This window comes from Rhinolophus ferrumequinum, chromosome 9 (genome assembly GCF_004115265.2).
Source record: "Rhinolophus ferrumequinum isolate MPI-CBG mRhiFer1 chromosome 9, mRhiFer1_v1.p, whole genome shotgun sequence".
NCBI lineage: Eukaryota > Metazoa > Chordata > Mammalia > Chiroptera > Rhinolophidae > Rhinolophus > Rhinolophus ferrumequinum.
This window is the reverse complement of record NC_046292.1, coordinates 17460776-17485098: the sequence shown is the minus strand read 5'-3', so window position 1 is coordinate 17485098 and position 24323 is coordinate 17460776. Positions and strand designations below refer to the sequence as shown.

The 24323-nt window shown below is 53.7% G+C and overlaps 1 protein-coding gene across 1 annotated transcript; it reads right to left on the bottom strand.

Moving 5' to 3' along the window:
• Positions 1–984: 984 nt before the first annotated feature.
• On the bottom strand, positions 985–23880 carry LDLRAP1 (low density lipoprotein receptor adaptor protein 1). The gene is given in 11 exon segments (XM_033115421.1): positions 985–3043; positions 4490–4527; positions 5944–5991; positions 5993–6025; positions 6027–6082; positions 6643–6726; positions 7129–7201; positions 12650–12764; positions 13928–14040; positions 14825–14967; positions 23699–23880. Coding segments are annotated over 11 exon segments (936 nt in total). The 5' UTR covers positions 23787–23880; the 3' UTR covers positions 985–2898.
• Between the last annotated feature and the right edge of the window lie 443 nt (positions 23881–24323).

Sequence of the window (24323 nt, the reverse complement as noted above, 5' to 3'; positions counted from 1 at the left end):
CCAGGACACGCGGGGTGGAGAGCCACACATTTCTGAGTCTGGGCTGTGGCTCTGCCAAGTGCTGGAAGCGTGACTGCCATCCTCAAGCCTTGGTGCCCGCAGCCGTAAAAGGGCTAAATGCCATCTGGGCTCAACAGGACCGTTGTAATGACATGAAGTGGAAGCTTCGCATAGCCCCTGGCACATTTAATAGCTCATTAACAGGAGCTGTCATTGTTAACAATTTTACTTTGATTTCCTTAAACATATTTGGTCCAAATTGCTTTTTGCTCTTAGATAACCTTTACGCTGTCTAAGTATAACACCAACATGGTAATGATCACCTGAGTCTCACAAAACCCAGGGATGTAGAAGGGTGGAGCTTATTATACCGTTTTCCCAGATGAGGAAACTGAGGCTCAAGAAGTGACTGATCCAGTGTCACAACCCCCAAGGGGCAGAGCCAGAGGTAGATATTGGGTCTCCAAGTCACTAAAAACACACTTTTTCACCTTCTCCCATCCAATAGTCCCCAGTTACACACAAACCACACATCCTGAATCCATTTGGACCCTGCCTGGATTGCCACTCCCAGCACTGAGACCCAGGCCTGGCTTGTGTTTGGCACAAAGTCTGCCAAATGAATAAATTTCAGGGACCTATTTGAGAATGTGATGGAAATGATGGACACCCACCAAGAAAAACACACATGCGGACACACACACGTAACTGTATACACATCCTGGGCTTCACAGACCCTGGTTAGGAAGCCCTGACCTAGATTTTCAGAGAGCTCTTCAGTGCTATCCCACTGAGCTGTCCAGAGATACCTCAACACATCCACCATTTGCTTGAAAGGGGGACCCGCTGGGCTCCAATCAGGGAATCAGAGACCATTATCTCCCACATCTGGGCTTGTGGTCACTGCTGCTCCAACTGCTGGAGGGCAGGTGCTCCCGCACGCCACATCCCACCCAGCCACCAGGCCGTTTCATCCAAGTGCTCTTTGTATTTCAAAAAGAGAACATTTATTACTTGTTGTTTTCCTCATTAGAAATGCTTTTACAGCAACACAAAGAAAAGCACAAGACTTATCTGCAGACACACAGGAGCCCACTGACCGATGGCAGCCAGAGACTGAGACGAAGGCCGCAGTCCAACTCACAGAAACATACACGGCCTTTCTTGAGACTCCTGGGCCCTGGTGCCAAGGATGGCTTGTGTCAGGCCGTACACTTGCTGCCTGATAACACATACAGGGGCCGATACCAAGGTCTGGGGTGGGCAGTGGGGTGCAGGAGCTGGGGGTGCCAGGGAATGGAAGTTATGCCTGTACTCTGATAAAGACTACAAATCCCACCCCACCCCTCACCCAGGCACTTCTGTGTTTTGCTTCCAGTGCTTAGTTAGGTAAGTTGATTCTAAGAAACGGTGTGTTTTCCTGGGCTGGTGTAACCTGCTCCAACTATCCTGTGTCTTATTTAAGGTTAGCAAAGCCAGGCTCAGGACGCACATCAGGATGGAGATGGTGCGGGAAGCTCTGTCGGGTTTCAGGATGCGGGGAGCCCTGTGGGGTTTGGGGGACGGGAGACCCTGAACACAGACTGCTGCTGGTGGGTCCCAACCCAGGGTCAGGGTGTCAGGAAAGAACAGCGTGACGCTTACAGAGTTTGGTTTTGTTGCACCCTCCAAATGAACAGACTTCAAACACTTCCATTTTCATAGACAACAGCAACGAGATAGCTAGCAGGACACAGAGGCTCACGCCACTTCTGTGTGGAAAGGCACCAGATGGTTTGTTATGAAACACATTTTGGTCAGAAAATAGCTGGGGTTTTAGGTTCCTGGGAGGATAACAAAGAAAGAGAAAAAGGAGGTGGGAGCTGTGTGAGGCCCAGGTGAGAAGGCAGCTTTGGCATCAGGTCTGGGTTCTACTCTAGACTTTACCCTTTCCACGCTGGTGGCCTCGGTTTTCTCATCTGCAAAAGCACAACAAAATATTCTTACCTGAATCCAGGTGTGAGGTTCATCCATTCCCCCTGGACGCAGGGGAGATGGGGGTCGGGGACACTCACACAAGCCAAAATGGAGAGGGAGCACAAGCTCACCTGTATGGGGGACAGGGGCGGGGTGGGGGACCCTAATGGAGGGCAGTTGTGCAGAGAAGATCCCCACTGTCTCAGTCAGATTCTAGGAGTCCGTGGGCAGCCAGTTACACTGGTTCTGCACTGACAGGACCCTCCACAGGGACTTTGGGCCTCTTTTTGCGGAAGAAGACAGAAAGCAAGCTCTCTGCATTGCAGCACCATCGAGGAGCCCACGGGGGCCACCCTGCTGTGTGTGCTTTAAAGTGCCAGCTACGTGTCGTCTTTGGTCAGGGCTGCCCCTGTCTCCGAGAGGCCGCCGGGTCAGGGGCTCAAGCCCGGGCCCGGTGGGACCCCTGAGACAGGTGAGCTGGAGCATGCAGGCCTCTCCTGAGGCTGCGGTGCCCTCCTGTGCTTGTAAGATGATAGAAATGAATGCTCCGACTACCTTCAATGAGGAGCAGGACTGCCTCCAGAAAAATCTGGGTCCTTAGAGAGAAGGGACAAGAAATGCTTTGGTCACCACCCTGACAAGCACAGCAGAGCAGAGCTTGCTCACGAGAAGGCAGGAAGCTGGCTGTAACACGGCTCGTGCCTGACACAAAACCAGCTTCCGAGTTGAACCAGAAGTCACTGAATAATATTCAAGGCATCTTTCAGTTCGCAAAGAAAAAGCAGGGTTAAAAAAAAAAAAAATCTCTCCTTCCCTTTGCTTGACTGGCCACAGCTTTGATCTGCAGGCTGACGCAACCGGAAAAGGGTGGCTGGGGGTCCTGGGGCTGCCCCACCCCAAGCACAGGTGGCTTTGGTCACATGTCCCGCCAGCCCTGGGCCCTCAGAAGCTGAAGAGGTCGTCTTGCTCGGCACCGCCGCTATCAGGCTTGTCCCAGTCGACAGGCGAGAGGCACTGGGCGTAATGGATGTCCTGTGCTGTCAGTCCAGTGTCCAGGACCTGAGGATTCGTCCGAGATTGGGCAAGCCTGGAAGGCAGAGCTGTGTGAGCCAAGGACCCAGGCAAGGGGCTGCCAGGGGCCTACGGAGCCAGTCCAGCCTGGCAGCACCAGAAGTTGAGAGGGCACGGGTGGGAAAATGCCAGGACACGGGGGGCCAAAGAACTGCAGCTCAGAAAACTGTGAAGCAGACAGTGGCATTCCTGCCACAAAGAGAGAGCGGGCACCTATACCGTCCATGGCTCCATCAGGAACCTCGTCGGTGAGGGCAGTGAGAGGGGCACACGTGGGAGGGAGATGGTATAACCATGAGAAGACAGACTATTGGCTAAACTATGCTCAACGAAGTCCTGTTCAAAAATGAACTTAAAAAGGGTGACAACCTAGGAGGAGAAGAGGGGAGAGTTAAGTAAATTACGGCCCATGCCCTTAAAAGAACGAGGTGCTCTAGGCGCCTTTTTAATAAACCGCCTGGAGAAATCCTGCTATGTCAGTGCTAAGTGAAAATCAGGATCCCCAACTGCAAACCTGATGAGCTGATCAATGCAGAAAAAATGTATATGTATAGGATTAGCCTGACTTAAGCAACCAAAGTCTGGGTTGTGGGATTCTGAGATGGTATTATTTCCTGTTAACGCTTTGCTGATTTTCCAAGTTGTTAATAAAGGGCACATGACACTGGGTAATCTGGAAAAAGAAAATGGGAGATTTTCTTTCAAACGAGGGGTGGTAGTCACCCAGGAAAGCATGGAAGATGGTCAAAAGACTTCTTTGCCTCCATGAAGGGGCCAAAATGCCACTCCCCACACCTCCCCAGGGCCAGGCCGAAGGGTTTCCCACCAGGCTGCAGCAGGAAAGGCTTGGGGGGAGGAACAGGGCTGTGGGAGCTCTGAGGGTCCCAAGGGAGAAAGGGAGGCCTGACTGACTCGGAACGCTGAGCTCCCCCGGCCTCTCCTCAGGCTTCTTGGTGGTGTGTTCCCAAGCTAAAGGTATCCATGGTGACAGGCATGGCCCCTAGGAAACTGGGGAAATCCACCATCTCAGGCTGGACCAAAAATCTCTTTGCTGTGCCCGGCATTCCTCCTCTGTGTAATACTCCCTGGGCTTAAGTAAGTATTGCCTTCTCCCTGCCACCTTTCATAAATGCAAAACCTCTGGAGGGAACACACCTACAAAAAAGCCAATTTCTGAAGGTTACAGCAGATGTAGGAAAGGACCTGAGCTGCAGTGTGTTTAGTTCAGCTCAGACTAAGTTAGAGCAACTGCTAGGAATAGTTCTTGATTTAACAGCAAGAGCTTTCGAGCCGACCTGGCCAACCCCAGATAGTGAGCTCTCTATCCCTGAAGTATAAAGTTGAGATTTTTGCTCTGGACAAGGTCAGAGTTCATGTTCTCAGACATGGCAAAGGGCCCCAGAGACCAGCCCACGAAATGCAAGGCCCCCTTTCCCAGCCTCTGGAGCCCAGCTAATATTACCTTGAAAAAATGCTTCAATCCAGGCCGTCATCCAGCTCCTTGGGGAAACAAAGCAGGAGATATGAACCCTCAGTGGGGGGGGCCCTTGCTCATAGCTGGGGCTTGTATGAGCGCTGGGTTAAGCTACAGGGACCCCAGACACACACGGAGGGGTCTGGCAGGCACCCGGAGGGAGAGGCACAGGCAGGCCTCCCGGGAGCCTGGCTACTGCTACCAGCATCTCAGCCCACGGACAAACCTGGGACAAGGGACATGGGAAAGGGCAGCTGGGTGCCTAGAGACCTGGGTGGGCTCAATTCCCAGCTCTGTTACTTCCTCCAGTGACCTCTTAGGCAAGTCACTACTCCTCTGTGAGATTCAGCCTTTCCTGCCATAAAATGAGAGGGTTGGACCAAATGATGGTATGGCTTTCAAATTCCAAAAGGAAGAGGGGCGGGGACGGTTTCTTGCTTTCATCTACTTCCAAAAGCCCAACCCAAATTCCAAGCTCAAGGAATAACGCTGGCAGGAATCCCACAGCCTAGGTGGAAAACAATGGACGTGACCCCTCCAGTTTCCCTGAAAGGATGGGCAGGTGGCAAGGGTGCCTCCCAGACAGCAGAAACAGGCTCTGGGAGCCTGCTCAGCAGACACGGGGTGGCCCCCAACACACCGTGGGATTTGACGTTTTTCAGGTCCCTCAACATTCTAGATTTTTTAAAATTAAAGACACACAACAAGTGAAGTAATGTGAGATTCTGCAATGGATCCTGGACAAGAAAAAGGACACTGTGGGGACAAATGGAGAAATGTGAATAGGTCTATAGATCTATCACTTTAACGATTTTGATCGTTATTTACATAAGATGTGGTTATTTACATAAGATGTTAACATTTGGGGAAATCTGGATGAAGGGTGAACAGGAATTCTTTGTGCTGTTTTTATAACTTTTTTGTAAGTCTGAAATTATTTCCAAATGAAAAAAAAGTTTTTAATTTTAATTAAAAAAATCAGGTTCCTCTGGGTGATTGCGCACGCAGAGGTCATTATCCTCACTGAAGGGATGACAAAGTTGAGACTCACAGAGGTCAAGGGGCTTGCCCTAAGTCACAGACGCCTCATTTAGACGGCTGAGGGGGCAGGGGTGTCAGGAGCGAACTGCCCACACCGAGAACAAGCGAGCCTTTGGCTGGCCCTGCGGTGGGCCAAGCTGTGGACGCTCAGGCCAAGAGGCCGGGCATTGTGAGGAGACAGCTGTGCTGGGAGTCAAGCCCGCTGGGGACGTGTCCCTGGGTTCAAAGGGAACATTGTTCACCCCCTCCCCTGGGTCTGGGTGCTGCTGGGCTGGGTCCGGCCCTCCCAGAGGCCTGTAAGTCCTGGGTACCAGGGCCTGAACCGCCCTGAGGCCCCATCCAGGATTCAGGCTGAGGCTCACCGGATCCCTGTGGGGTCACCAGGCCACACGAACACTCACCCAGACAACACTGCTGTTGTTCAGGGCCTGAGGCCACGGTGCCTCCCCCCTCCCCGTTAGTGGTGTTGGCGCTGACTGTGGACCAGCGGGGCCTTGGCCATCCTCCTTCCAAGTCCCAGCAGGTCCCCAGTGACAACCACTAGGAAGGGCCGGTCAGACGTGTCAGTGGGAGAGGAGCCTCCAGGTTCTCAGCCTCGTCTCCTCGCCCCATCCCGGAGCTCCCCGGGCGATCCCTGGTTGCGACTGCTCCCTGGGCGTGGGCCTTTCCCAGGCCCTGGTCACTCAGACCATCCGGAGGCCCCCCTCGGCACCCCTCCCAAAGCAGCTGGACAGCTGCCCACAAGGGTGAGCACCTCTCCCCAACTAATGGTGTAGGCTGGAACTTTTACATTCACAACAGGTGTTAAGGTTCTTTTAAGAGATCACACAATGGGACGTAAAGTGTATACAGAGAGATGTGTACCTATATTTACGTATTTGCATAGGGACATATCTGGAACGTGCACTGCAACGAGTAATTTTTCCCCCTTATCTACATTTTCTAATTTATCTATAACGATCACGTATTATTTAACAACAAAACAAAACTAAAAAACCAAGAGTCTGCTCCAGCCCAGGAGGGCGTGGGGCCCTCTGGATGAAGGGCAGACCCCACGTCACGCAGCTGATTTCCAGCTGTTTGCCCTGCCCAAGACTCACGGTTCTTCAACGAAGGGGTGCTGTCGACGCGGCCCCCGCCTAGGACGTCCCCTCCCTCTTGGCTGGCTTCTCCCTCTTCTCCTTCTCTGTGGGACCAAGGCACAGTGCATTGGAGCCCCAGCCAGCACTCCGTCCCCAGCAATTGCTGGGCAGGGAGTAGACTATGGCCACCCTCAGGGGGCAGGTGTTAGGTCCCCAGCAAAGAGGAAAGAAACTTTGCAGATTTCGTTTAATCCTCAAAAGCACCTTGGGGGAGAGAGACAGCTGTTCCCATTTCTTCAGATGGGGACACTGAATTCAGAGAGGTGAAGGGACCTGTCCAAAGTCATAAATTAGGTAGGTGATGAAGGTGGGAGTGAATCCAGCCTGACTCCAGGACCTTTCCCGTCCCCCTCGCCTCCTCAGCCCCCCCCCCCACCCTGCCAGCCATCCTCAACACCCCCTCTGCACTCCTATCCACCCATAATGTCTGTGAACAAGACTCACCTTCCTTGGACACCTGCCAAAACTCAAAGGCGACTTTGAAGGCCTGAGCTACTGTGAGTGTGACAGCCTGGGCCTGAAAAACAGGAGGTGGGGTCAGAAGAGAGGTGCAATGTTAGGCAAGTAATAACAAGTCTGAACTGGAGGCTGGGGGTTCCGGGCTAGGCCCACCTGGCTCTATTCCAAGACTATGGAATGCCTGATGGATGGAGGCAGAGTCCTGGCCCCTCCCAAGTCACCAAAGCAGCCTGGGGTATAATGAGGCCACACCTTCCCCGGGCAGGTGGGGCCCCATCTTCACCCCTTGTAGTCCAGCCAAGGTTCCCACCTCATTCCAGCCCCTACCTTGGCAATGGCGTTTCACCTCTACTTTTTTTTCCTTCCCTTTGGGCTTCCCTAAGTTCAACTAATTGTGAGGCTTACCTCCTCTGAAAAGCCCTCCCTACTTACCCGAGGACTTCATACCGTAACTTAGCCCTTGGAATTAGAGAACAGAGTTGGAAAGGGCCAGGCCACTGAATGAGCCACAGCCACAGAAGCAAAGGTCTGAGTGCTTAGTACTATAAAGAGTCAGAGGGCTTACAACTAAATCCCTGAAAGGGAGTAGTGAGCTTATACATTTCCTGGCAGGAGCAAGATGTCAATGAGTGCCTATGGTGGGGACTGAAACCATTCAGTGCCATAACCCACCTGTACAGAGGGACCACACCTTGGCCCTTCGCCCCTGGGGAACTTCAATCTACCCTTCAAACCCAACTCAAATGTCACCATCTGTATCATGTCACCAGCTCACATGCCTGCGTCAGCCTATCAGGATGCGTCCTAAAGGTAAGACACCCTATTACGAGAGCAGGCCAAGGCCTGCTGCAGAGGTCCAGCGTACTGGCTGAACTGCATTTGCCTGAGAGGCAGGTGTGCTGAAGTCTCACACTCCAGCCAGGACCTACATCCTGTCCCACATTCAACTCAACTCCTTACTCTCTCTGACTCCAGTTCAAGGTTAAGGTCAGCTTCTCGGAGAGTAAGTCCCAGAGCAACTAGCTATAGCTGGGAGCAACGTCTAGCTTCCTTCGGATAGCCAGGGCCTAGGGATGAAAGCACCAGACCCTTTCAAGTGCTCAAGTTCAGGCTTAACCAGCCTCTGCCCCACTCCCTCTCTGCCAGACAACTCAATTTAATTGAGAAATGAATCCGTGGCTAACTGCTTTTCAAACTCTTTTTAAAAATTTTAAATCCCTAAACAAGCTGACTGATCCATGCCAATTAAACTTCACGAAGTATAAAATGTCATTTGAATGTCTTTGTCATTTACATTTTTGATGGAAGTACCGACGCTTTATGGCAAAACTTACATATGGTAATTAAGTATGAAACTCTTCACAGCTGTTTACATTTAAACTGTCACGTCTGAATCAAGTTTAATAGACCCAGTTACCATTGAGAATTGCCCACGAACTAAAAATATGGGCTAATTACCAGCTGGAGTCAGATCACTATACACCCAAGCAAGGGCTGGTCACCCAACGTGGCAGGGAGATGGAAACACCATTATTTTTGCCTCCAGGAAATCTAGGGGCACAAGCCTGATAGTGTTTTTGCATAAATCTGCTTGTTCATTTGCATACACTCCTGCCCTTTAGCCCTGAAGTCCTGGGCTGCAAGTTAAACCAAATATAACCCAAGATCAGAGGTGTGCAGGTGGCTGCAAGCCCAGGCTGGGCAGGGACTGGGAGGGGGTTGGGCCCTGCTTTCTGGGGCTGCTGCAGGAATCTGGGCAGCACCACAAGGAAGGACCTGCTCAGGCCTGCCCACGGATGGGGAGGAGGGGGGAGAAGAGAAGAGGGAAGGAGGAAGGGGTGTCTTCCTTCCCTGGTTCTGCAGGCCGGATGCCGACCCCTGCTCTGAGCGCCTCTGGCCTGTGGGGCTATCTTATTACCCTGACCAGGTTCTACCTTGCCGGTTTTTGTGTCCATGTCTTGTTCCTGGTAACCAGGCTGTTAGCTCCTCAAAGAGGCCAGGTCTAGCTTAGGGCTGCAGAGCTGGGCTGGGACCCTGGGATCCCGGATTCCAGCCTGGTACTCAGACCAAGTCGGGTCCTATGTCCCTACAGTCCTTGCACAAAAGGATTACCCAAGGGATTCCAATGGCCACAGAAGGGACAACAGCTCTGCCCAAGCCCCCCGCCCGGGGCAGGATTAAGGGTGTCACTGCTCACTCTCAGCCCACCGGCACCACAACCCTGGGCTCCCTTCGACCACAGTAACTCCACCCTCACTTCAGAGCCCAGAGGCTGAAGTGCTTGCAGAGGTTTCCCAGTTAGGCAGATGCGAACATTGCTTTGTACAGAAACTTCCTGGCGGTGCCCAACAGGGGCTACGAGGGAAGGGAGGCCTGATCGTTGTGCTGCCTGAGCTGAGCCCAACTGGTGGGCAGCCCAGAAAGGAAGCCCTTGCCCCCCACCCTGGTCGGTCATAGGCATCTTGCTCATTCAGGCATTCAGGCAAGGGGGGGATGTGGCCACTGTGGGCCCCAGCCAAAAGGACCGAGGACCTTGTCAACATTCAAAGTGAAAGCTCCCTGCAGGATGGTTCTATCTTGCCTTCCACTCAGGCTGCAGTGACAATGGAGTCCCCCACTACCAATCACTCCACTTAATTTCACACCTCTGTGTCTTCACACTTGCTAATTCCCTCTGACTTCCTTCATCCCCTTTCTCATGGCCTGGCAAACTCCTACCTATTACTCATCCTTCAAAGCCCAATTCAAAACATCTCCTGCTGTCTCCTGCTCTGGGACGTCTCGCTGACTTCCAGTGAGACTTAATAACCTCCGCGCTAGAACCAAGACCCCTGTATTCCGGTTACTGAACTCGGCTTCTTCTCCCCCACTGCCTTGTTCGTTTCTCCATGACCTATCTATCCCCTGGGCCTCCTGTGCCCGCCGGACACAGGGCTTAGCTGGGGACAGGCAGCAGCAAACATCCATGGAGGTGGACTGGCAAACCTGAGGCACCCATTTCACCTGCTGCCTCCTCTTCAGAAACGCCCACTAAGCTGAGAATCTCGGGATTTCCATCATGGCCACCAGGCCATCAACACACTGTCAGCATGGACTCAGCTGAGGCTTTGGGAGGCACAAGAACACCACCTTTGCAGCAGGTGGTCTTTTACACCTCCCTGGGCTGGGCTGTCTCTTCAAGGGGCCTTCCCAGGGCTGCCTGAAGGGGACAGTCCAAGTAGGAGAGGGTAAGGAAGAAGGAAAGGCGGTGATCCAGCCAGTCAGCTCCTGACACAGACAGGAGGACCTGCCATGAAGAGTGAGCCTCTCGGCCTATGTGTCCAGCAGGAGCCCTTCCTTCTGCCCAACCAGCGCTCTGCTGGCAGCATCAAGCCGTGGCCGGGCTGTTTTCCTTAGTAACTGACCTGCTGGCCGGGGGCAGGTTCATTTGGACCGGCCTGTGTGAAGTCCTCTGGCTTTGGGCCAGGCCTCGCTTAGCTGCTTGGCCAGCATCCGTTTTCTTTTACCCCCCAACTTCCTCTTCCCAGAGGAAACCTGTGTGTCTTGGAAGCTGCCCCTCGCCCCATCTCTGCTCTGCAGCAATGGCCCTGGCCAGCTGCCCTGCTCAGCGCCTGCTCTGGTCAGTGGGGAGGAAGAGACAAACAATGGGGACATAATGAGCCTGTGTTTTTAAGTCTGTGTGGCCTCGTAAGAAACAAAGCCAGGAATCCACCGTCACGGGAGAAGCCACTGCAGCTCAGGGAGCTGGGGCATCACGAGGCCCTGGGTGAATGGCCTGCGACACTGAGCCTGCAGGAAAGAAAAAAGATGCACAGAAGAAACTGGGGCCTTTCAGAACAATCCTGGAGGTCACTGAGGTGACCTCCTCATTCTGCTGATGGGCAAGCAACCCAGAGAAGGACAGGGTTTTATCCATGGTCACACAGCACACGTTAGCCAGGATCAGACCCCGAGTCTGTCTCCTCCTGTAGTGCCCCTTACAGGAGACCAAAGACAGGTAGGCTGAACTGTGGCCCCTGAAGAGATGTCCACATCCTAATCCCTGGAACCTGTGAATATACCTCACATGGCAAAAGCGACTTTGCAGATATGATTCAGTTAAGAATTTTGAGGTGGGAGGTTATCCTGGATTACGCAGTGAGCCAATCACAAGGGGCCTTACGACAGGGAGGCAGGAGGGTTCAAGTCAGAAATAGCCACGTGCTGAGAGAAGCAGAGAGGGAGATGGGGAGATGCTACACCACTGACCCTGAGGCTGGAGAAGGGGGCCGCGAACCAAGGATGCAAATGGTCTCTAGAACTTCAAAAGGCAAGGAAACGCACCTCCGCTGGAGCCTTCGTTTCGGACTTCTGACTCCAGAACCGTGAGAGAATAAATTTGTGTTGTTTTAACCCACTACGTTTGTCGTAAGCTCTTACAGCAGCAATAGGAAACTGTTTTCATATCTAAAGCTGCCTAATGGGAAGCAGAAAGTCTGGGGGCCACTAAAGATTGTGACGTCCTTGATGTGTCCTTGTTGACAGGGGGAGTGGTGCAGATCTAGTCTCCTTGGCTCCCAGGACCACAGGGCATGGAGATTGGGGCTCTGGGCTGCACACACAGAGGTTAACAGAGGCCAATACTAAATCAATCAACGTCCAGAACCTCCTTGCTGGGCAAATGCTCAAACTTTGGGGCCCTCAGAAATGAAGGGGGCTTCCAACACCAAAGGTCACGCTGACTGCTTGCTCCAAAGTTCAAGACAAATGTCTAGAGACCACTGAGGTCCCCACTTATCCCAGCTCGATGCAGCCAGGGCGTGGCCTGGAAATGGGGCCAGGAGCTCCTGGCTCCTCCCCGTCATGCAGGGAGTGGGGAATCGGGCCTTTAAACCCATCACTCTGCCTGGCTAGCTGTGTCACCTTCAGGAAGACAGCTGACCTCTATGAGTCTGTTTCCTCGTTAAAAATAAGAACAACGAAGACAGTAACAGCTCCCAACTGACAGAGCTGCTGTATTAAATGAGAAGATACTTTAAAGCCTACCACTGAGAGAGGAGCATAGTAGGTACCAAAAAATGGCCATTTCCCTCCCTGCTCTGGCAACAGCAAGCCGGGTCCTCTGAGCACTCTTGGGTGTGCCTTTCACCCTGAACCCCTCTGATCACCAATCTCCAAGGTCTAATCCCTACAAGGCTCTGCACCTCCAGACCATATTACTGACTGGAGACCTCCCTAAAATCTCAAATCCAACAAATCGTGTTACAGAGAGAACGGGCCCAGGGCACTCACGGAGGACATAGGCTTGTCACCACCCACAAGCCAGGCTGGCCAGCCAGGGCAGCCCACTTTGACAGGTGTCTTAGTGCCCTTGGCTCTCAGCACCACTCGGGGTTCCCAGGGATTTCATGTTTAAGTGATGTGTCATCTAAGTCTTGCCTCCCCACCACACAGGGCTGCCCCCCAAGGGCAGGGCTGCCAAGGCAAGACTCTAGAGCATGCCCAAGCCCTGGTCTCCCTCACTAACCATTTTCCGCTTGGTGCAGAGGAAGGCGTGGCACTCGAGATTCTCGTTGTGCTGGCTTTGGGCGATATATGCAAACACTTTGCCGTGCATCTTGTCCGCTGTGCAGTAGGAGATCCTGAAAGGCAAGTGGGAAATGTCACCAGACCCTGGCATGGGGGCCTGACAACATCCAGGACACCCCACAGGGCATCTCCCCTGAGTCCCAGAGAGCCTGCTCTCCCACTCCACCAGTGTAAGATTCCAAACAGACAGACGTGGCCTCTGGCCCTGGCTTCCTGGGCTATCTATGAGGGGGACCCAGGCTGGGCAGGAAGGAGTGGGGGAAAGTGAAGGAAAGGCATTTTCACCTCCTTATTGCGCCACACCCCAAAACCGTAATAGCTGAGCCCTTACTGTATACCAGGCAACGTTCAGGTCTCACTTCACTAAATTCTCAGAGATGTTCTCTGAGATGGGTTCTATTATCACCCCTGCTTTTCAGATGAGAAAATTGAAGAGAACTGATGAGAAAACTGGCTTGTGCTCCAGCTGCTGAGCCACCACTTTGGAGACAAAGCAAGATGGTGGAGGGATGCCTAGCAGATGGGGGCCTGCTGGACAGAACTACGGCCTGGGTGTCCCAGTCCCAGCTCAGCCACTACCTCGTGGGGAGGCCTCAGGCAATTCCCTTTCTGGCCTTCAGCTTTTTCATCTGTAAAATGGACATGGGCTGTCCCCTCCAGCTCTGAAATCCTACAGCTGACCAGCCAAGGGTGGGGTGGCAAGGAGCCTGAGGCTCCAAAGGCTGTGTGCTCTGCCTCTTCACAAACAGCCGCCCTCCCACACACATCTACATTCTGGCCTCAGACTGCCTTCAGATGTCACCTCATTGAATTCTCAGGCTTTCCTGAGTGCCTGAACAGATGTCCAGAGAGGAGCGGCTACATTCCTAGTGAAAAAAGGGCAGTGACTCTGCAACTCTCTGCTCCAAGCCTGACTCAGCAGCATGCCTTGGGGGGAGGGCGGTTCCCAGTCCAGATGAGGCTTCAGCTGCCCGTGGCAACTAGTGATCATGACAGCAGTAACTGTCACTTAACCAAGTGTCTATTGTGAGCCAGGTGCTGTGCACTCAACACTTCACAACAACACTGTAAGGCTGGTGTTTCCACCCCCCTTTAGAGATAAGGAAACTGAGGCTCCAAGGCCACTCAGACAGGAAGTGGTAGAGCCTGGATTCAGACAGGGCACTCTACCCATTGCCCCAAGTGGCAGAGTGAAAGTGGGCAGTGATGAGCATACCTGTAAATGGACACGTTCTCAATGAGCTGGTTGGTGACGCTGTCCGTCAGGATAATGCCCCGTGGCGACACCTTGAGAGTTACCTTCTGCAGCTTCTTCCCGCTGGCCTTGGCCTTGGGGCAGACATGGGTCAGAGGAGCCTGCCTGCCTGCTTGGGACCCACCCTCGTGGGCTACACCCAGCCGCTCCAGGTCCCACACCCCAGGGCCCTGTGAGGCTTCAGCTTAGGTAGACGCGATGAGGAAGACAATTCAGCCAACACTCTCTTCCAACAAAAACAGGGACAACTGCTGCTCCTGGAGCACCTGCTGTCTGCCAAGCACTGGACATTGAGTCATCCTCCTCAGGAGGAAATGGACTCAGAGAGGTTAAGGGACTTGTCGAAGGACACACAGCTAGGAGGGACCTCAGACCCTGGGCGCTGAGTGGGCTGTCACCACTCAGCAGGATGACTCCTGGGGACTCTCTGCTCTACCCACTGACCATGCCAGGGCCTGAGCTGACGGGGTCTGAGGCCACCAAGGGAGGTGGACTTATAGAACTCATGCTTACTCGGAGCTCAGGAGGGGGGAATCTCATCTCTGGTGTGTGACCCTGTCCTTCAGGCCATAGGGCAAGTGGTTGTGTGACAGCCACCTCCCCCAGACCCCTCCCTGGAACTAAGTCACCAACCCTTAGGCAGGGAGCCTGAGTCGGGGCAGGGGAGGCTGGGAGAGCCCACGGCCACAACTGCTGGAGAGGAGGACACTGACCTTGACCCCAAAAGCCCAATGGCTTCCCTCTACCAGATGCAAGGGACTCAAGGGCAGGGACAGCTCAGAGAGGGGCAGTAAGCAGGGCACGAGCAGCACCCCGGAAGGAGCTCGCCCTGGCTCCTGGCCCCCCGCTGGGGCTCACCGTGGCCACAATCCTCTTGACGGCGGCTGCCGACAGCTCCTCGCCCTTGGGCTGCTCCACCAGCGTCATGCCCAGGTACTTCAGGCTGAAGACCATCCCTTCGAGCAGCGTCTCCCGAGTGTCTGTCCAGTTCTCAGGCAGCTCTGGGCAAGAAGAGGACAGGATCTTAGACCCTGCTGGGCAGGCCCACCACAGCAACAGCTCTCAGAGCCCCTATTTTCCAGGGAGACCCAGCAAGGGGCATTGAGGTCCTGCCATCAACCATCATTTTTATGTTTAGTAAAGGGCTAACATTTTCCAGTACATACCAAGCACCATGGTTAAGAAGCTTTTCATAAAATATTCTCATTAATCCTCATGAGAACCTATGAGGTAGACACTTTATCATACCCATTTACAAAGACACTGAGGTCTAATCACATAACCAGGTTCGAAGAGCCAGCAAGTACAAGAGCCAAGATTCAAACGCATACTTTCAAGTCCAAAGCCCAAACTCAACTTCAATGCTAACACTTGCATTGTTATGACAAACCATGTCATTTTCTTACTGAATTTTCAATGCAATCCAGTGAGATGGATACCCTCCCCACTTTAAAGATTAGGAAACTGAGGCTCCGAGAGGCAGTCCTCAGCAAAGGCCACATACAATGAGTAAAGGGTTGGGGTCAAAATTAAAATCTGGGTGGTTTCCACAGTCCCAGCCTGCTCTGCTTTCCTCCATCTACACAGCCACAGAGATCAGGAAGGGGGACCAGGAAAGAGAACAGGCCAAGGAGAATGGGGGTGGGGCAAGGGTCAGGAGGAAAGGGGGAGGTGACTGCCCACATGACATGATACAAAGGCCCCCTGAAGCTGGCAGATCTGAGTTCATATCCCAGCTCTGTTTCCTATCGCCTGCATGGTCTTGGGGAAGTCCCTTCTCCTCTTGGAGACTAATAATGCCTGGGCTGAAGCAATGGCACAGAGAAGGGCACATGGGAAGGGTCCTCTGAAAACTCTGACCACGACTGAGGTCAGGAAGCTTAGGAAATGAGGGCATAAGCTAGGCTCGCTGGGTGGGGAAACAGATCAGCAGAGAAAGTTGGAAAGAGGCCCCACGTCGCCCCACCCATGTGAGAGAGGGCCCTGAGCAGGCAGGGGGCAGGAGGGGAAGTGTGGTCTCCATCAGTGGTTTTACCATCCCCACGGCTCCTCCTGGGAGGCATTAGATCACTCATCAGCTGGGAGGCAGAGGCCAGAAGGAAGGTCTCCAGGGACGCCTCAAACCCATCACCAGGATGAATTCCCATCCCATGCTCCCTTTGTCCATCCCTCATCATCCTCTCTCACATGGTGCAACTGTAGGAAGTATTAGGATTGTACCCACTTTACAGATGAGGAAACTGCTCTTCAGCCTCACACACAATACTGGAAAGAGCAGGATCCAAACAGGAATCAGCTTCTAGGGGCCACCACAGAGATGGCCAGGGCCAGCTTCCCCAGACCATTTCTTGGGAAGGAAGCTGGGAGAAATCCTGTGCCCTCCCTGTCTCTTCTTGTGACTCTCACTGGTTCTGATGGTAGAGCCACAGGAAGAAAGTTTAGGACTGGGCATCATTGGTTCCAGGGTAGCTGAGGCCCTGACAGGTCCTAACAACGGTCCTAGAGCTCTAGTTCTCCAGTGGCTCTGCCTCCTTCTCCACCATCCAGAAGGAGCTTGTACACCCACATGTCTCTCTGGCTTTGACTTGAGCAAGCCACTGTCCCTCTCTGAGACTATTCAGATGAGGATTTGAACAAGAATGCATGTGTTTGGTGGTGGGGGGAGGGAATACAAGAATTTACAGGTGTGCCCAGTCCCCCTGGACGGAGATCCAGGTGAGCAGAGACTCGCTGACCCGTCATTCAGAGCCTGGCATGCCGCTGGCACTCGGTATTTGATGAGTGAAGGACTGACCTGGACAACCCCAAGGCTTCATTCAGGCCTGCAAAGCCTCCAACCCCATGCTTAGCTCTGGCCCCTGGCCCACTGCCCTCCAGCCTTCACCCTCGGGCCTCACTGAGAAGACCCAAAGGGACCCTATCCTTTGTCCTGTCAACTACGAACCTATTTCATTTGACCCTCCAAAATGAACCGAAAAGTCCCTGAGGTGTCCTAGTCCTGGATTGGGTGATGGGGGCCCAGGAGCAACTCACATATGGGCCTTGCTCTTAAAGAACACCTCCATAACTATCAGGACAAAACAGCTATTAAGTAACAAAGACGACAAGAATCACAAAGCAGCAGCTCTTACCATTACCTCTAAAACGGTTACCTTGCAAGCAGGCAATCTTTTCATTCCCATTTCACAGATGAGAAAACCGAGGCTCCAAGGACAAGTAATATGTCAAATTAGCTGTCAATCTGACTAAAACCCAAGCTCCTATCCACTAGGCCATAGTATCTTCCCATGAGGAAAACTATGTTATTTTTAACAAAAGGTCCCAGAGAAGTTCCTAGAGCCAGAGATTATTTCCTCCCACAATTCCTAATTCCCAAGGCTTCCCCTCTGTCAGTAGATACCCAGACCACCATTTTCAACCAGAGATCCATCTAAGCAAGGATGGCAAAGTACGTGCTACAATGCCTGTCGCCTGTGTCCTTGGCAGACATTGCTAATCAATTGCAGCTCTATTCCATCTGGTTAATAGACTCTGGATTATTTCTCAACACAAGGCTCCAGGCAGCAATACCAATCAATGAGGGGTGGCCTCGTTCATCTCATCATCTATCGCTGCTGTAGAACAAACACCACCCCCCCACCTCATTTCCAGGGTTCAGCCCTTTCCTGGCCCTTCTCCAAAGCCACTTCCGCTCTGCTCCCTCCATTCCAAAGGGCCAAAGCTTGCCAAGGTCACAGACGACCTCTTTGCTGTCAAAACATTCCCCAGCCCTCCATGGCCTCTGAAATGCTCAGCATTTTTCTGCATTCCTCCTTCTCTAGCCTGATCTTTCTCCTATTCTTTGACCCCTTGGAAGAGGGCCCTAGTAGACTGGTTGCGACTCATCAGCCTCGGAGACCTTATGCCCAAACCCCTCACTGGACAGATGATAAAACTGAGACTCAGAGAAGATGCAAGTTCACACAAGCCAGGCCCCGCACCCGCAGCAATTTCCACAGTGACTGCTGGGCAGTTACAGGTTCCCCAGTCTTCTCTGCCACGATATCCCTGCATGTGCACACACTGCCCACACTCGTGTACATGCCCGTGCACACATAAACAGAAGCTCCAACCGTGCAGAGCTTCTTCCTCATGAAGTCGCATTTACTTTCCCACTTCTGTGCCTCTGTTCAAGTGGTTCCCTCTACCAGAAATGCCCTTCCCCTCGCTTGATCGAAACCCCTCGCATCCCGCCTCCTCCAGGAAGCCTTCTTTGAGGCAGTAGAGCCTAGAGGCTAAGAGCAAGGGCCTTAATCCTAGAATCCCAGATCGGACACTGAGTGGTCTTGAGCAAGTTAATTACTTTCCCTGAGCCTCAGTTTTCTCATCTATATATAAAGTGAGGGAAACAGTAGTCCCCAGTTCCCAGGGCTGTTGTGACCCTTTGATGAGATAATAAAAGGTAACGTGCTCAGCAGAAGGCTCGCCCATAGTTACGCCTGCTACCGGGCCTCATCCCTTCCATGAGTGGGCTGCTCGAGCTCCTCGAGCGTGGATTTCCTGGGTTTTCTCCCACAGCCACGTCATCCACTGCCAAGCAGCTGCATACCGTGTCTTCCTCTTGAAGGACTTCCATTCATGTCTGCCTCCCTCGAAGCTGGCATGGAGAAGGTGCACTCTTGCCCAGTGTTGCCGCCCTGCCTCGTCCTACTTCTCCCTTGCCCACCCCCCGTCACCCTGCCCTCCCAGGACCAGCAGAGATCCTCCTTCCCCTCTAGGGAAGCCTGCCTCTGCCCCTATACTTCTGGGCATGACTCATCTCTTCAATGAGGTGTATAGTCTCTCGTGCCCCACGCTCCCCCCCAAAACCCGGCACCTGAGAGCACTCACTATACACAGAGGTAGGATTCACTACGCCCGCCCTGCTCCCCGTCCAGCCACCTCGCATAGGCTGGAGGCCACAGGCTCCTTTCCAGGAGGAGCCCGGGCTTCAGGAAGAGCTCCCAGAGGCCCCAGACAAGTACAGGCCTGAGTCCACAGCCTTGTTCCGGTCTGGGTTATTTCTGGCCCTGTGGTGGGTAATGACTACACTATTTTAACTTTGCAATTTTACAGATGACCTGCTGTCGGAGTTAGCTGGGGACAGTCCATATGCCCAGTCTAGCTCGCGGCTGCAAACATGTGCTCTATCCTCATTAAGAACCCGTGCCCCGGAGTCAGAGCGAGGCAGGCTGCCCCTGGGTCCCTTCTGCTGACCCAGGAACCTGGAATATCAGAGCTGCAGCCAAACTTACGGGCCGGGGGGAGCCTCTGACTGGGACCTGGGCCTCCACCCTCCTCCACCCTGGTGGAGAGATGGCCTCAGACGCCACAGAGTGACATTTCAGAAGGGAACGTGAGCGCTTGCTGTGACCTGGAGTGTGGCTGCTTCTCTAAGCCACGCTCTCCTTATCTGACAAATGGGTTCAGTCCCTCAGGAGCAGCATCGGAAAAAGGTTCAGGATGTGAAGAGCTAGGCAAAATGTCAGAAGTTGTTAAGATTATCAAAAGAAAATGAAAAAATGATAATAGCAGCAGCTACCATTGGCTAAGTTCCTACCTACACTATAAGAGAAAAATATGCTGCCACGGTTAAACGAGGGGGTCTGGAGACGGACTGTGGGGTTCACAGTCCCTCCACCTCCCTGGTCCTCAGTTTCCTCACTTGATGGGGACAATAACAGAATCCCCCGCATGGGGTGTTGTGAGGATGAAATGAGTTCACATACGAGGTAGGCTTAGAACCATGCCTAATACATACCAAGTGCCACTGAAGTGTGAGCTATTGTCATTTCCAAGGGTCAGGTGCAAAGAGCTTTAATGTGTACACAGCCATTTGCAGTATTTTCTGAGAAGAGTCAAAGAGATGTTAGGATTCCCGTTTCGCAGATAAAGAAGCTCAGGAGTCTGGCCATGGCTCATCACTGACAGTGCTGGTCCTTGAATCCCACCGCCTATGTTGTTTTCACCCCCTCCTGCAGCGCACCATGCCCTTCTCAGGCCAGGCAGGGGTCAGGCTTAGCATCACCCAGGAGGGGAGGGCATCCTGCCCTGCAGAGCTGCCTCAAAGGAGTGCCTGGCTCACCCTCAGGGCCGTGGGTGACCTGATCCTTCAAGCCGCATACCCCTCAGCTGCCAGATCTGTGAGAAGCAGAGTCCCAGCCTCCATTTAAATGTCCCTGCACTTGCTATTCCCCGATTCCTCCCTGCTTGTACTCACACGTGGGTTCCAAGTCACTTTCTCCAAGAGGCCGTCCCTGACTCCCTGCGCTGACACTATCAGTGCCTCACCTTTATCCCCTTTATCCATACATGCCACCTGACATGCCTGCAGCTCTGGCGGCCAGAGACACCATGCAGACCGGGACACTGGAGCTGCCATCCCCAGCAGCCCCGCACCCACCATGAACAGAACTGCCCCTGAAACAGAGTAACTGCAGAGCACATTCTACACGGCCTCCCAGAGCGTCCCACTGGATGGTACTTGTCGTCCACAGCGTAAGTGGCTTCATAGCGTCCACTTGTTGGACTCCCTTCCCTACTCACTTCTCCTAAGAATATTTCCTGGGACCTCTTCCCAAATAAATGACTTGTACTCAGATCTTTGTCTCAGCATCTGCTTCTAGAAGAACCCAAATGAAGATACCACGCTATCTAGGGAATCCGTCCCCATCATTTCCTCATCCCTTTATCTTTCTTTATAGCATCACCACTACTCATAACCGTACGGCTCATTTGCAACCTGGTCAGGGTTAAGTACTAGCGGAAGAGAGACCAACTCGTTCACCAGACTCCCCAACACCTCTACCAGTACCTGACACACAGTCAGTGCTCAAGAAATATTATGCTTTGGGGGTTTATTTACATCTTTTATTGTAAATACTATAAATAAGTATGACTAGATCCTCTGCCCCTGCCTACCAGTATGAACTAGCTTTACTGCCTCATATTTCTTTAGCTATTCTCTTGACAGGCTGGCACAACCCATGAAGGAGCCTGAGGGTCAGAGGGACCCCTCTTGGAAAGAAGGGTACTGAGGGGCCAGGGTGAGTCAGCCTTCTAGGTAGCTGAAAGAAAGGAAAATCCCTGGCCAGGGACTGAGATAAAATATTTATGGTTCTTGAAGAGATGGTGGAGGGGGGAGGAGTACAGGGGGGAGGGAGCCTCTTGTGGGAGAGGGGCAGAGTCCTCATTTGAAGTCAGGACTAACTGGGAGACAGGCCACGAGGTTCAGTGCAAAGAAGCCTGGGTTCCTGGCTTTGCTGTGTGACCTCAAGCAACCTGCCTCCCTTCTCTGGGCCTCAGTTTCTCCACAAATAAAACAATGATTCTGCTTATCTCAGCTGAGGACCTTGAGGGCTGAGGAGCAGGTCACAGCGAATAGCTGGTGTCAAGTCTACCCTTCACCCAGTCCTTAAGGGCTAAGCTCAAGGCGTGGCTAGGATACCACCCTATGCCAGGCTGCCCCCACCCTCCACCCCGGACACACTGCACAGCTTCCCTCTCTATCCTGTGGCCACCACTGTCCTCAGGGGCTGCCAGCCCAAGCTGGGATGGGGCCTGCCCCGGCTCCAGCCATGGCCAGAGTCCATGAGGCACAGTGATAAGCCCTCTGAGCAGGGGATTTGGAGCACTGCCTCTTGGAAGCTGTGCTGGAAGCTCTGCCTCAGGATCAGTGACTCTACTTCCCTGAGCCTCTGTTCTTTTATCTCTAAAATGAGTCTGATGAGAATCCCCGCTCTGTTACTTCATAGGAGCAAGTAAATGAAAGCAAAAACACTGTAAAAGCAGTAGTTGTTACCATTTATCAAACTCTTTCTCTATGCCAGGCAAAACACAAGTTCATTTAACCCCAACAAAAAAAATCTGAGGTGGGTACTACTGTTATTTACAATTTACATAGGAGGACATTGAGACTTACTAACGAGACAGGTGGGGATTCCAGCCAGCTCATTCTGGGTCCAGATGGCTGTAGGACAGCACTCTGGACTTACTGGGGGTCTGCAGGGGAGGGGAGTCTCCTCTCCTTTCTTCTGCAGGTGCAGACAGGCTCTGAGTCCCCAAAATTTGTTCCACCACAGTAACAGTAATGTGGAACACACACATGACAGGCAGGGGGAAGGGGAGTGGGGGAGAAGGAAACCAATTAGGTGCCAAAAGGAAGCATGGTTATCAATAACTTTCTCAACATTCTAGCCAGGTTAGAATTTTTCTCCCCATTTTGTAGATGAGGAAACTGAGGATCAGAAAAGACCAATAGCTTGTCCAAGATCAGAGCTGGCAGGAGAAACTCTTTTCCATCATCCAAGATTTCCAGTTCCCCAGATTGAGAGGGGCTTCTAAGTGTCCTTCCCTTGCCCAGAGCCACCCCCTCTCTCATCCCAGGAGAAAACCGCAGGGTTTCCCCACTGAAACAGTCCATCATTCTCAGAAGTCCTGGTCAAATCCCACAAATATTTAAAGAGGCTATTTTGGGAATCATTAAGTGTGGGGGATGGTGCATCCCTGGCCTGGCCCTAAGGGGTCTCTGACACCATCCCCACCAGCAGGCATCAGCCCATGTTCCCAGTGCCAGTCTGGGTTTAGGAGGCTGGTACAGCAGAGTTCAAGAGGAGGGGCAGGGCAGGCTCTCTAGGCCCAGACACGCTGGCACTCCTGGGCTAAGGGAACCCAGTTCCCCTGGCTGAGACCTGGATTTCAAACAGGGAAGGAGGGTGGAGTGTGACTGTACCGTCAGTGGTTTCCTGGTGGGGGGCGTGGCCAGAGTTCAGGTTGTTGCCGGTGGGAGTGAGTAGGAGACTTGGCTTTGGCTCCTTATCTACCAGGAAGGCCTAGGTGACTCCAGGCAAGCCACCCCATTCGTCCTCACAGGGACTTGGGCTGGGTTTCTCAGGCCTCAGGGGAAGGTGCCAGGTGACTGTTTCCCTGAGAGTAACTTGAGAACGAGAGAGGAGGGGGGCCGGATGAGGCCCCTCCCAACCTCCCAGACGCCCTGGGGAGAGGTGGTGGCGAGTCTGTTATTCACCTAGGCACCCAGGGACCTGGGAAGCCCGAGGGGGAAGGTGAGAGAGAAAACAGGTTTCAAAAATAGCCAAGACGCCAGCCTCGCTACCTGGACCCGGCTAGAGTAGGGAATGCAGGAGTCTAAATGGCCCGGTTTGTGGTACCTCCTGAGACCCCAGGATGAGCCTCGCTCCCAAATTCAAGTAGGAACCTGCGAGCCCGGGCTCCCGGGATTCAAAAGATGACCTCCTGGGTTGGACAGGGGTAGGGGGCCAGTGGGTTCCCGCCGGCCGCTAACGTCGCGGCTGGGGCGCAGGGATGCAGGGGATGGGTGCATGTTCCCAAGCCCCTGCACCCGGGCGCCGACAACGAGCTCCTGCCTCCCCTGGCTGTTCCGGGAGGAGCCGTGGGGAGGTGTCGAGGGTCGCGCAAGTCTCCCTGACTTGCAACCCTCCCTTCTCCCACTGCCGCCTGCACCTGGGAACCCCGAGCTCGGGTCTCTTCCCCCAGCTTCTGTCCCTCCTCCCCAGCTGCACCGAGCAGGAGGGGAGCACAACTTGACCCCAGATGACCTCTAACCCCGAAGGGCCCCGAGGGCCGCGCCAGACCGCAGGGCGCGGGTCAGGCCCCGCCTCTCCCCCCGGGTGCCCACGGGAGGACAGTCCACGCGGCCCGAGCCCCCGCCCGGCCCCGGCAGACGCGCACACTCACTTCGGTGCCGGCCGCCGCCCCCCCAGCTCTGCTTGGCGAGGCTGGGGCTCCGAATCAGCGCCCGTCCGGCGGACTTGAGCGCGTCCATGGCTGCTGTGGCCGCCGCCGCCGCCAAAACTCCGTCAGGGAAAACTTTCCGCGGGGGCCGGGCGGCGAGAGGACTCCGCGCTCCTCCCCTCCTGGCGCTAGCTCCGCGCCGACGTCCGACGGGGCGGGGCGAGGGCCGGCTAGGCCCCGCCCACTACCACCCGGCTGGCCCCTCGGGGCCCCTGGCCTCGGCTCCCCTAGGCTGTCCAGACAAAGGAAGCCAACAGCCCTAGGTGCCCGTTCTTTTCCTCCCTCTCCCCAGTCCTCTTACTCCCCACCTTGTAGGAACCTGAGGGTCCGTGAGCCGCCGCCCCCGCCGCGGGCCTAGGATTTCTAGACAGCACAGAGGAAAGGTACTTGGAGACCATTTTATAGATGGGGAGACTGCGGGCTGGAGAGAAGGGTCATGTTCAAGAGAACGGGGTGCCCAGGACAGTGGGAGGCTTAGGAGGAGAGGTGGAGGTTGTAGAACTTTGCTGGGAACGGGACAGGAGTATAAAAGTTTGCCTTTGCAAGACCAGTTTCACTTTACTCACGC